Source organism: Myotis davidii, unplaced genomic scaffold (genome assembly GCF_000327345.1).
Source record: "Myotis davidii unplaced genomic scaffold, ASM32734v1 scaffold428, whole genome shotgun sequence".
In the NCBI taxonomy this organism is placed as follows: Eukaryota; Metazoa; Chordata; class Mammalia; order Chiroptera; family Vespertilionidae; genus Myotis; species Myotis davidii.
In genome coordinates this window covers 1,727,766-1,739,813 of record NW_006299834.1, presented here as the reverse complement: position 1 = coordinate 1,739,813, position 12,048 = coordinate 1,727,766, and the positions used below count along the sequence as shown (strand labels likewise).

Sequence of the window (12,048 nt, the reverse complement as noted above, 5' to 3'; positions counted from 1 at the left end):
TTCACCCAAAGGTGCTGTGTCTCCCCCAGCCTCTGCACTGTTCGAGGACGCACTTCTCCTAATATTTGGGGAAGTGATCTTCTGAACTATAGCTTCCAATTTCAGTCCCCGTCCTTTGCGTGGGGGCAGGATTTTGGTCTTAGCAGGACTTGTGAGGGTAACAGGAGGGCAGTTTCTATTGTCTGAACTTGTGAGGTCCTTGGCGGATTCTCTCTTGGGAATGGACTTGAAGTCCTGGCTGTGAGAAAGATGGGCATAGGAATTGAACGCTTTATCAGTGCCTTCTTTTGAGGGGTGAAGGAGGCGTCCTCTATCTTCAATGTTGCTGTTTTTCGAGTCTTGTGACTGTCTTTTACTGGGAATGGGAGAGATAAAAGAACGGACACGCCTCCTCATGATGAGGGGGTTTTGAGAAGAATGATCCTCTTGCCCTGGAAGCCTCAGCATAACATTGCTAGGTTTGGATGACTGTGTAGACTCAGCCAGTCCATGCCCATCGGTCTCATGGGGTGGTCCATATCTTTTTTGATTGGACATTCCTGGAGGGCAGGTGCTTTTGGCTGGAGAAGTCTGCCGAGAAAGATCCCAACAAGATTCCTGCTTTAACTTCTGGGAGCCATGCTTCAATTCGATGCCTTTGTTAGACAGACCATCACTAGACATGAGGCAGCGCCCTTCCTGACCGCTGGGGTCATGGTAAGTCCCCATCGGTGGGCCATACATCATACCGTCTTTGTCATTTTTCAGAGGGCTCCGCACTCTGTCCAGGAACTGCTGCTGCCTCGGGCTCTTCCGGGCCCCCTCCTGCCTGTGCTGGGCCGCGGCGATCACTCCCTGAGCAGAGCTGCTCCAGTCCTTATATTCCTCTTGCTGCTGTTGGTACATCTGCCGCTTGTAATGGGGCTGAGAGTTCAAGCCTGCACTGGGATCCCCATAAGCATGGGCCCGCGTGTTCGTGTGGTACGCAGAGGCCAGGCTTTCCGAGTTGGGAGAAAAGGGAGCATGTAATGAACTCCGGTTGGCCCGCTCTGTAAAGGTCATATGTGGGTTCATGTGATGAGGGTCTCCCCCTGGGCCCCTGCTCCTCCCGGGAGACATCTTCAGTTTTTCTGAAAAGTCATGATACTGAGAAGGGGACCGACCCCTCATGCCCTCCCGACCACCCATTCTGCCAGCAACCCGTCGCATGGGCGTGGGTCTGCTGTCTTGAGGGCCATAGTCTGAGATGGAGTCATGGGTGGCAGCTCCAGGGCTGGCATTGCCTCGGTAAGACTCGTGCTTGATGCTAGCAGGATGGCAGTGGTCTCCAGATTTCTTGTTGTTGAAACTAGCTTGGGATTTGGATTGCTCAAAGTCTTCCTCTTTTATCTGCCCGCTCTGGGATTTTAGTTTTGTTTCCATGGACACTAAACCACCTGGAAGAATGACCGACTGACTTAAACTTGGATTGAGACGTTCATTCCTCCCAAGTCTGGTGTCGGCACCCATGTGACCCAGCGAGTGAGCCCCCGGGTCCCTGACAATCTGTCTTAGTGGAGAAATGTCACAGATCACTGATCTTCTTTCGGAGAGGGAACCCCCGGGCTCATGGGCTGATGACTGAGGCTCTATTTCAAACTTTCTGGGAATTGGATAGTCAGCCAAATTGATCTGTTTCATTTCTGGAGCTGAGCTGCCTGATTTCCTCTCCCAGGGGCCCCAGTGGGGGTTTTCTAATAGGGACCCAATGCTTTTGTTCAAAAGGCCCCTGCTAGCTAATTCATTGGTTTGACTAATTAAGACATTAGGCCTCGAGGTTCCTTCTAGACCACCAGCCATGCCCTGATGCTCCTGAGTACTCCTAGAGTATCTCCTGTCAGGGTGGTGGTGGTAACCCTGAAGCACTTCCTGCAGGAGGCTGGGGAACTTCTCATTTCTAGCCTTCCGCTCCCCATGGCCAGTGAAATCCCCCTTATCTTGTCCTGTAGGGTACTGAGGAAAGCCGCCGACACTTCTCGGCATGGCTGACCCAAAGCTGTCTTTGTAACTATAGCGCAGGCTTCCGGGAGACTTGCTAGGCTCAGTTCTGCCTATGAAGCCAGGGCCTACTGTGGGGTGCCCGCTCTGGCCACTGCCCTCTCCATTGTGGTTGGGGTTATCGCCACTCTTGTTTCCTTTGCCCCCTCCTCCTGGAGGCTCCGGCTGTGAAACTGATGCATGACCGATCTCCTTGGGCCCACCTGCGCTGGGTGGCCTTTGGGTGGCTGTGGGATCATCCTCTTGGGAGCCTTTATCTTGCCCACCAGGCTTTTCTGCCCGAGTCGTCATGGCTTCCCGGGAGACAATCACCCCAATGGTCTTCTCATTGACTTTTGGGTTGCCCTCAGAAGATGATGGCGTGTCCTTAGCACCTGGCGAGGCCGCCTCTTCTCTGGCTGCAGGACTGGCGCTGAGTCTGGGGGCTTCATTCTGAGTGCCTTGTGCTGGGGAGGAGCCGGCTTTCTCTGAGGCTCCACCCTTATAGGTGGTGTCAGAGCTGGTGCTCTGGCCACTCAGCTGCCTGACTCTCTCGCCTTGGTCCTCAGAACTGCTGGAGCAGCCTCCATCCAGGGACTCTGCCATGGGGGACTTCAGCTGTTCTTCAGGTTGGGAGGAGCCTTCGGAGTTGGTGCAGCTGTCTGCTTTCTTGGAAGAGGAGGGCCTCTTGGAGGTCTTCTTCTGAGGTGTCAGGGCATCAGAAAGTAGCATGTGCTGGACAGTATTAGGAAGATTGGCCACTTGAGTACTCAGGGCACTCAAACTACTCAACCCAGGGTCTGTCAGGCGCTTTTCTGGCACTCCGTCTAGTCCAAACCCTTTGAAGCCGGCAGCATGAGAATTAGGGCTGGGCATCATCGATGGGGTTGGGCTGAGCTGAGGCATTAGCTGTAGGATTCTGTTTCTAGAACCCATGGGCACACTGCCTTGCCCGCACTGGAGATTCTCCCCACTCTGCATAAGAGGAGATGGGGTCGAGCTACAGCTTGGAGACTGAACCACAGAGGCAGCTGGGGAAGGGTTAGAAATGGGGCTGAAGTTCTGGTGGAACTGCATGGGGGATCTCACAGGAACCTCGGGCTGGTTGTACTGCCCCACTTGGCTCTGCAAGGGCAGCTTGCTGGCGGCGTTGGAGTACTGCATCACGTGCTGTGGAGCGTGCTGCTGCTGCTGCTGCTGCTGCTGCGGCTGCTGCTGTGGCTGCTGCTGCGGTGGCTGCTGCTGCTGCCCCTGCTGGGTTCCTTGTGGAATCTTTGCTTGTTCAAAATTTTTCATAGATTGAGGCTGATAGCTGTAATTTGATTGTGAACCATAAGCCTGTGCGTTAGAACCCACATTATGCCCTTCATACTGGGATCCAGCATTCACACTGTAACTGCCGTCATAGCTCTGCCCAGACTGGCTGAAACGCTGTGGTGACGGGAAGGAGGAGGAGGAGGAGGAGGCGGCAGGAGACTGGTAGTGCTGGCCAAACTGGCCCACTCGTAGCTGGTAGCCAGCGGCAGAGGAAGGCAGAGCGGAGGGCCTCTGCATCGGCTGCAGGTGGGACGAGCCTGACGCCGGCTGGCCAGTGGCTGGTGGCAGTGGCTGATGGGACTGGTAAAGCTGTTGTCTCAGCTGCTGGACTTGCTGCTGCTGCTGCTGGCTGGATGCCTGCTGCTGGTACTGAGCGCTCCCCGGAGAGAAAGGCCCCGTGTAGTCCTGCTGATAATGAGACACACCACCAAGGCCAGAGTGCTGTGCTTGAAACTGGCCCACGTGACCCTCACTCCCATACTGATTGCCAAAGCTGCTCCCCTGGGGGGGTCCGTAGCTCTGCACAGGCCCAGAAGGCCTTCGCTGAGGAGGCTGCGGGGTGCCCGCCGCCACGGGGTCTTTGTTGCCTGCCATGTAGTAGAAGTCTCCAGCCTCTTTCCTGAAACCCTGGTAGCCTTGATGGCCAGAGGTCTCGCTAGCCATTGCTGCTGCAGCCGCTGCTGTCCCTCGCCGCCCACCACCACTGCTGCTGCCACTGCTGCCACTACTACCACCTGCGCCCCCAAAATTCTGGAACATCTGGGCCTGGCGAGGGCTGAACTCTTCTAGCCGGGAGGAGCCGTGTACCTCCTGTGGGTAGCTCTGCTGGTTTCCGTGGTAACTGCTTTGCTCCCGAAAGGACTGCATACTGTTCAACAGCACAGTGGCGGGCCAACAGCCCTCCTGGAAATGAAAGAAAAAAAAAAGAGAGTGAGACATGCGTCCTCCTAGTACAAATAAATCAAGTCTAGGTGATGGAGGGGCTATGTTAACCCAGCTGTCCAGATGAAACTGACTGGTTTGAATTTCATCTCCTTTTATTTCTTAGCCTATCCATTTCTGAAAATGAAAATATGCAGAGAAATGGTCTAAAGAGTGAGGCAGAAGTCTATGCTAGTATGAAAAGAAGCACTCTGGGTAAAAACAAATTCAATACAGTAAAAACCTCATTATTAAATGAGCCCCTTCCAATTCAACTGGGTAAAAATATAGGACTGTGTTATTACTCTCAATTAAAAAACAGCAATTTTTAAATATTTTCCAGTTATGGTGGGGAGGGATGAGAAGAACACTTTCATTTATTTGCTTGCATGTTATTAGACTGGTTACTGAACTAAAGAGTCTAAAAAATAATGATGCTATTCCACTGCCTAACCCCTCCTGGAATTTGAGAAATGGACTGTCCTGAGAACTGGTCAATCCCTTGTATCCAAATGCGTGTTACAGCAGGTCACTGTAATTACCAACTACCACAGGGATGCCTCACTGCAGTCAGCCACACAAACTTAAGGAAGGGTAACCTCTTCTTGACACCTAACTGTGTCCAAGGCACTCCTCAACCATCCATCAACGCACAGGTACAAAGGACAAGGCTGCATAAGTCAAATAGCCGTGACTATTCTTGAAGATTCTTTTTGGAGGTCTGCAAGACGTTCCAGCACCTCTGATCCCCACATAGTTTTTTATTTGGCAATCAGAGTTATTAATGGTGATTACTATAAAAGAGGGAGTGGAAACAGTCACTTTGGAGGACAGCAAAAGATAGAGGAAAAGAAGAATTCATTAAGCCTACGACCTAGACTCTTCCTAAAGTCACCAGATTGGGTCAACACTTTGTAATACCTCTGCTAATGTAATTAGCACATAATAGAATGCTCTTTTAAACAGATAATCAAGAGCTGATTTTACTTTGTATTTTGCCTGGGCCTGCCTAATTCAGAGTCAGAGATGAATAAGACAAGGCCAAACTGTTCCAAATGACTTTAAAATCAATTATTTAAAAAAGAAGTTATGACTCGGCCGGCATTGCTCAGGTCATTGAGTGCTAACCTATAAACCAGGAGGTCAAAGTTCGATTCCAAGACAGGGCACATGCCCGTGTTGCGGGCTTGATCCTCAGTGTGGGGTGTGCAGGAGGCAGCCAATCAATGATTCTCTCTCATCATTGATGTTTCTAGCTCTCTCCCTCCTCCTCCTCTCCAAAATCAATAAATATATATATTTTTTAAAAAGAAGTTATGAAACACACATGAGCTAGGGTAAGTTAGGACACATTTTTCTACAATGGCTTATGAAGTTAGTTTCTTAGTTCCCTCTCAGGGGGAGCTGAAAATGGACTTATTGGCAGAAAGGTGGCGATACTTTTAAAAGTAAGTCAGGCTCCTCATGCCCAAGCCCTGCAGTGGTGCCCCATCATGTTCTAAGTGAAGGTGGCCTGGAAGGCCGGCTCCCACCCCACTGCCTCTGTGACTGCCTCTCCTGTCCTGTTCTGCTCTATTCCACGCTGTCTCCTAGCTCCTGGGATGGGCTACTAGTATTTCTACACAGGAACTTTGTTCTTGCCTGTGCTCCTCTTCCTCCATAGCCACATGGCTTGTCCCTCTTCCTTCATCTCTAAGCAAATGTCACCTGATTAGTAAGGCTTTCCCTGGCCATTTTACTAAAAAACAGCTAACTACACCCTTGCCCAGGCTTTGCCAATCTCCTTCCCCCATGTTAGCTGCTCCCCAGTTCTTACTCCCAGCAGACACGGATATGCTACTTGTCTACTGTCTGTATCTTCCCCACTGGAATGTAAGTTTCCTAAAGGGCAGAGACTTTGAGCCTTGCTGCAATATCATGTCACTGAAACAGTAAGGGGCACACGGCAGGCCTTCTTGTGAACCAGTAAATGGTACAAAAACTAGGCCTTAAAGAACTAGATAGAACTTATAAAAAGAGAACATGATCGATCTAAAAGCAGAGCTGAAGATGCTGAAGGCTTGCCTATCAAATTCTCCAGGTTCAGTTCCAAGGGGAAAAACCCAACTTGAATCCACATAAGAGCCATGAGGAGACTTCAGAAAGTAAACACGGATCAGGGCTGAAGATGGCCAGTAACTCCAAACCCTAGAAGCTTGACTCACTTCTTCCTGAAATATCTTATGTCTAAAATAAGTAGACAAGGGGCTGTTACTTTGGTATTAAGTTTGATTATAATCACATGACCCAAAGTCATCTTTAAACATTTAAATAATCTCAGAATCTAAAGGAAACCATTTCTCATCCTCTTCAAAATCCCTTCACAACAGACTATTTTCTGTGTTCCAATGAATCTGCTTGGCAACAGGCACTAGCTTCTTGTAACGTTTGACCTCACACACTAACCATCAATGCACAGAACACTACTATCCTCACTGTACAGATGAGGAAACCAAATCACAGGGTTCAATGCCTCCTGAGCAGCAGCAGTCTGCCTCCTTGTTCCTAGCACTGCATGACCCAGAGGGTCTATGATAGGGACAGTTGGCACTTGTCCAGTCTGAGGTTGGCCTTGAAAGTGAGTGGCCACCGTCAGTACCTTTTAAATATGTCCTTCTTTCCCCCTTTGGTCTTCTCTACATGATAAAAGGCGGCTGATGGTTTAAAGCCAACAAAAAGACTAAGTCTGGCAGTTTAATGCAAAGCTTCCTAGAAAGAGAATCATTCCATAAATTACTACATGGTTGTTTAATTAATCCTTCTGTAAATAAAATCAGGCTTCTGAAAAATTCAAGTATATACACAATGTTGCCACTTGCTCCAAATTTTTCCTAAGCAGGAGCCCTAAGCGCTAAGGACAACTCACTTAACATCAGCATGTCCCACCTTAGGCGGCCTGTTTCCTAAGAAAACCCGAGCTCCAGAAAAGAAAACATTTAGTACAATTCCTTCGAAGGCCTGTTCTCAGCTCTTCTCCCCGTTGTTATAGTTCTGGTTTACGGACTAGGTGGAGAAAAAAACAACAAAAACAAACCCACAGCCAAGTACCTCCTGTGAGGTACCAGTCAAGCTAAATATTCTTAGCACACAGGAAGTATCTGAGCACCAGAAAGTGGTACAAGTCCATCTTTTTTAGGAGTCCCGAGTAAAGCAATTAGGAAACCAAATATACCAGAACTTAAGAATGTAAACCCAGAGTAACTGTAATTTTAAACATTAGCATATAAAACAAGGTACTAATAGATCATCCCAATACTATCCCAATTTTAATAAAGCAAACCATCAGTGTAATCAGTTTTAAAGCATTGTGATTAATAATGACAACTGCCTGAATTTCTTTGTTTAAATGAATACAGATGTGGTTAAAATCTGACACTTCAAAGGAAGTAGGTCATCCACTGGAATCTGTATACATACTCTGCAAATGAGGTTACCAATGCACCTCCCTCCCCAACTCTCCCTTGGCCTGATTTCCCTTTCCTGGTCTTCTCACACTTTCCTAACTTTCTGAATGGTATCAGAAAGCCTCTGGCGGTGACTAGTAAGTGAGGTCCAGAACTCAGTGCCTTTACGTTCGCTGGCCCAGGGTCCACATATTGACCTCATGACAACACTGCAGCCGCGTCTCCCTCCTAGCACGGGGCCTTGCTGTCTACAGGAAACCAACAGCAGCTTCCCTTGTCTTCTTCCTTCACAGGTCGGACATCACCCCACTCCCCTCCACAAAGTTCTCCAAACTGTCCTCAAGGCAGTTTCCTGGAATGAGCTTTTCAAGGACCCACTTCCTCTTTAAAAAAATAATTTTTAAATATATTTTTATTGATTTCAGAAAGGAAGAGAGAGGAAGAGAGAGACAGAAACATCAATGATGAGAGAGAATCACTGAACGGCTGCTTCCTGCACATCCCCTACTGGTGATCGAGCCTGCAATCCGGGCATGTGCCCTTGACTGGAATTGAACCTGGGACCCTTCAGTCCACAGGCCGATGCTCTATCCACTGAGCCAAACGAGCTGGGGCCCACTTCCTCTTTCATTTCAGGTTTAACCAATGATTTTGTGCTCATTCTTTTTCTTTGCCCTGAAGGAATGCTTCAGTCCTTAAGACATGAACAATATATATGCGGCCCTGGCCAGATAGCCCAGTTGGTTCGAGCATCATACCGCTATGCCAAGGTTGCAGGTTCAATCCCGGGCCAGCGCACATATAAGACTAAACCAACGAATGCATAAATAAGCGGGACAGAAAACTGATGTTCCTCTTTCTCTCTCAAAACAACAACACATATGCTTCTAGTTATTGCCTGGCAGGTTATTCTCTTGGCCCTCCAGTCTCACTCCTTACCCATCTCCTTTCTACTCTACGCTCTGGGAGGGGGCACCACAGAGATTGTCAAAAGGCTCTGCTGCCCCTCTGGCATCTGGCCCAGTTTGGTTGGGAAAAGGCAGGAGGAGAGTGAGGAGGAGGAATTCACTCTTCCGGCTCCTACCCTGCAGCCCCTGAGGCTGGCTGATCCTCCTCGTGCCTCTCAGGCCTGTGGGTAATAACCACTCCTGCTATTGCTCGCCTGGTGTCCCTTAACCCTGACCACCTTCTATAAACGGTCCCAGTTCTGCACTGGTCCACTCAGCAGCATCGTGATCACCCTCTTTCTAAGTTCTCCTCTGCAGATCAGGAGCTGGGAGCTACCTTTCCAGAACCCCTTTCCAGCATGGTCCTGGTTAGAGCTGGCAAAGAAGCACCAGAAAGATTTGGAAGGCAAAGGAAGGGAGGCTGACACACCCAGAGGCAGCTGCAGCAGGCACAGGCGCACAGAGGCTTCCCCGGGTGCTTTTGTCTCAGATACTCAGGAGCAGCTTCCCTGACCTTCCAAGGGATGGGTAAGCCCTTAATCCCTCATCAAAACTCTTCAGACCTGGCATGGAAAGCTTCCCCCTTCCTGAATGAACCCAAGATGAATGATATAATTACACGCTCCTCAAATTCCCCAGTTTGAGTGTGCCATCTGTTTCCTACCAGGACCCTGACTAATATAGTTCTTCTCTCATTCCCAGTATTTCAGAGTAGAATATTATCACTTGGGGAGTGAGAGACTTCTATTTCATGCAATATGGCATACCAGAGGGACTGGAAATCCTCCCTCAACAAAACACCTAGAAACGTCAGACCAAGTGTACAGCCAAACAGCAAGCAAGCGAGACACGCCCAAGGTTAACTGGAGGGAAAACAGAAACAGCAGCAGGCAGGTGCTGGCTCGGACTGCCAGGTGGGTGGGTCTGCAGGACCTACGGCCATATGGCAATGTCTTAATGACCACGCAGGACAGGAGACAAGACTCCAGACAAGGCCTAGGTGGGAACGGGGAGACAGAGCAATCACTTGTGCACATGAAGACTGAGGGAGCAGTGTCACTGTGTCCAGATTAATTTCTATAAAGGTGACAAAATATATTTATTCTTGGGAAATCACCAACTCAATTTTAATGACCAAAAAATGTGGTTCTTTCTTCCACTGACCCAACTTACCACCCTCAAAAAAACTACAATCCTCTTCGATACCCGAAGTAAGAAGCTTTAGAATAACCCCAAACTCCTTTAACTCTGCCCTTAAGACATTACCTAACCCTGCTCTTCCTCCATTCCCTGTACCTGCCCTCACCTCCCCCGCCCTATCACTGACATTGTCATCTTTCTGGGAGTGGCACAGCCTCTCCAGAAGGTCCCTCTCCCAGCACCACCATGTGGAGCAGCTTTCCCCCCCCCCCCCCCCCCGCCATCCTGACAGCGCTGCTCTCCCCACATGCTGTGAAGCCACCGAAATCTTCAGCCCAGTTCCTGCTCCGCTCCCCCATCACCAAACCTGCTCGGTGCCAGGCGCCCTCTGCGCATCGCCCCACTCACTCTGAGGCCCGCTCTGAAGCATCCCTAGGTCCGTAAGCTCCTTCCTGCCCTGTCAGGCCACATGGCTCTCAGGATCTTAAGAGGCCCTGAAATGTGATCTTCTCCAAAAAGTCTTCCTTAAAGCAGAGATTTTGCTGGCTTTTCTCCCTCAGTAAAAATAAACAGTGAAGTGAATTTGCCTTTCATCAGTATATAGGTATGTGCTACTGATGAAGCAGTGTCAGACTAAGAAACTTTGTGGTACTTATTTATTTTATTTTATTTTTTAAAAGAGGGTATTAACATGGAGAGTGTAGAACTGAGGACTCGATAGTTTGGGAATGTTTTTGGCTCCACTGACTCTATGTAGCACAGAGGGCTCTCTCTAGCATTGAATCGAAGAAACTCATCTGTGCTTTACACCATTACAACCTGAACGTATTTCCCAAGGACAGTGACAGGCTGGTGCCACCCACACAAGCCTTCACGGAAGCGGCAGTGGCACTGATACTCGGTCAGGTGGCTCCTGTGGGCCTGTGCGGAGGATCTTGGGTCCTCGGCAAAAATGTGCAGCAGTTTGCTCTGAAGCCCAGCAGCCAGGCCTGGGAGGCTGAATGCGCAGTGCTGGGGGGACGGTCTTTTTGGCACGGATACAGGTCAGTGGCCGACGGACGGGGATGTAATCTCTGTACTCACAACTGAGGGGCCGTGAGTGAGAGGGAACCTTCTGCAAGCCCTACAGATATTGTCCTTTCAGGGAAAGGAATTCGCCCGAAGCACAGAAATTCAGCTCCATTCTATCTTAGGGGCCACCGTCTTATTTATATGTGGTCCACTGTTGACCGAAAGCTTGTTATGCAGCATATGTATGACTGTAAATATGTTAGTATCTTTTGACCCAGTAACTCTGTTTACTAGATTTTTATCCTAGGCAAATCTCAAAACAACCAAACAGAAATCAAAGTACCAACATATTCACTCCAGGGATATCTAAGAGAAAAGGCTGGTAAGAACCTAATTCTTTATCATTTGAAAATGATTAAGCAAATTATGGTATATCCGTGCAACAAAACAGTACATGCTCATTAAAAATAATTATAAAGATTCTAGCACCATGGGAAACGCTTATTGGGCACAGTCAGATAAAGAGAAGGAGCACAGAAGCTCCTCCCCGTGCTACAGGTACACCTATCCAGAAATCAGGCATCTGTTAGTCCAAGCCCCCCAAAATAATATGGAAACATTAAAACTTTCTGACTATTCAGGTTGGCAGGATTGTGGATTCATTTTCTTCCTTTTCATTTCTACTTACATTAATGCTTGTGTAGAAAATAACCACTAAAAATTTTATTAGTCTCATTTAAAAAAATATACCCCTCACTCTACCTCAGAAATATCTTCGCTCTATCTGCTCCTCCTGGCAAGAAAGCACTTCCCTGCCTGGGGGAAGAAAGGGAGGCCCGGGAGACCCCAGTCCAGAGGCAGGTGGGGGAGAGAGGCACTTGCCAGGAATACTCTCTGCTCCCGGAAACCTGGCACCAACACCACACGCACGTGGTGCCCAAGTGAGTGTGCACACAGAAATCATCGCCTCTGAGCTGTTTTTCAGAATCAGCCCTAAAAACAGCTGAAATCCACCCCACAGCGGGCAGGCCTATTTTTAGACCGAATTTCCAACAGCCAGGAGGCTGTAGCACCCTATCAAACGCATGCTTCTCTGACTGCAGGGAAATGCCGCAATATGCCAGGCCAGCCCAACCAGTGTGGCTCAGTGGTTGAGCCTCCCCCTATGAACCAGGAGGTCCTAGTTCGACTCCTGTCAGGGCACATGCACAGGTTGCGGGCTTGATCCCCAGGGGAGGGGGCATGCAGGTGGCAACCGATCAATGACTCTCATC

At 49.1% G+C, this 12,048-nt stretch overlaps 1 protein-coding gene across 1 annotated transcript in view; it reads right to left on the bottom strand.

Moving 5' to 3' along the window:
- Window positions 1-12,048, bottom strand: part of TCF20 (transcription factor 20 (AR1)) — a 93,033-nt gene that overhangs the window by 38,688 nt on the left and 42,297 nt on the right. Inside the window, 1 exon segment of the mRNA XM_015571911.1 lies at window positions 6-4,215. Coding sequence (XP_015427397.1) covers window positions 6-4,215 — 4,210 coding nt within the window.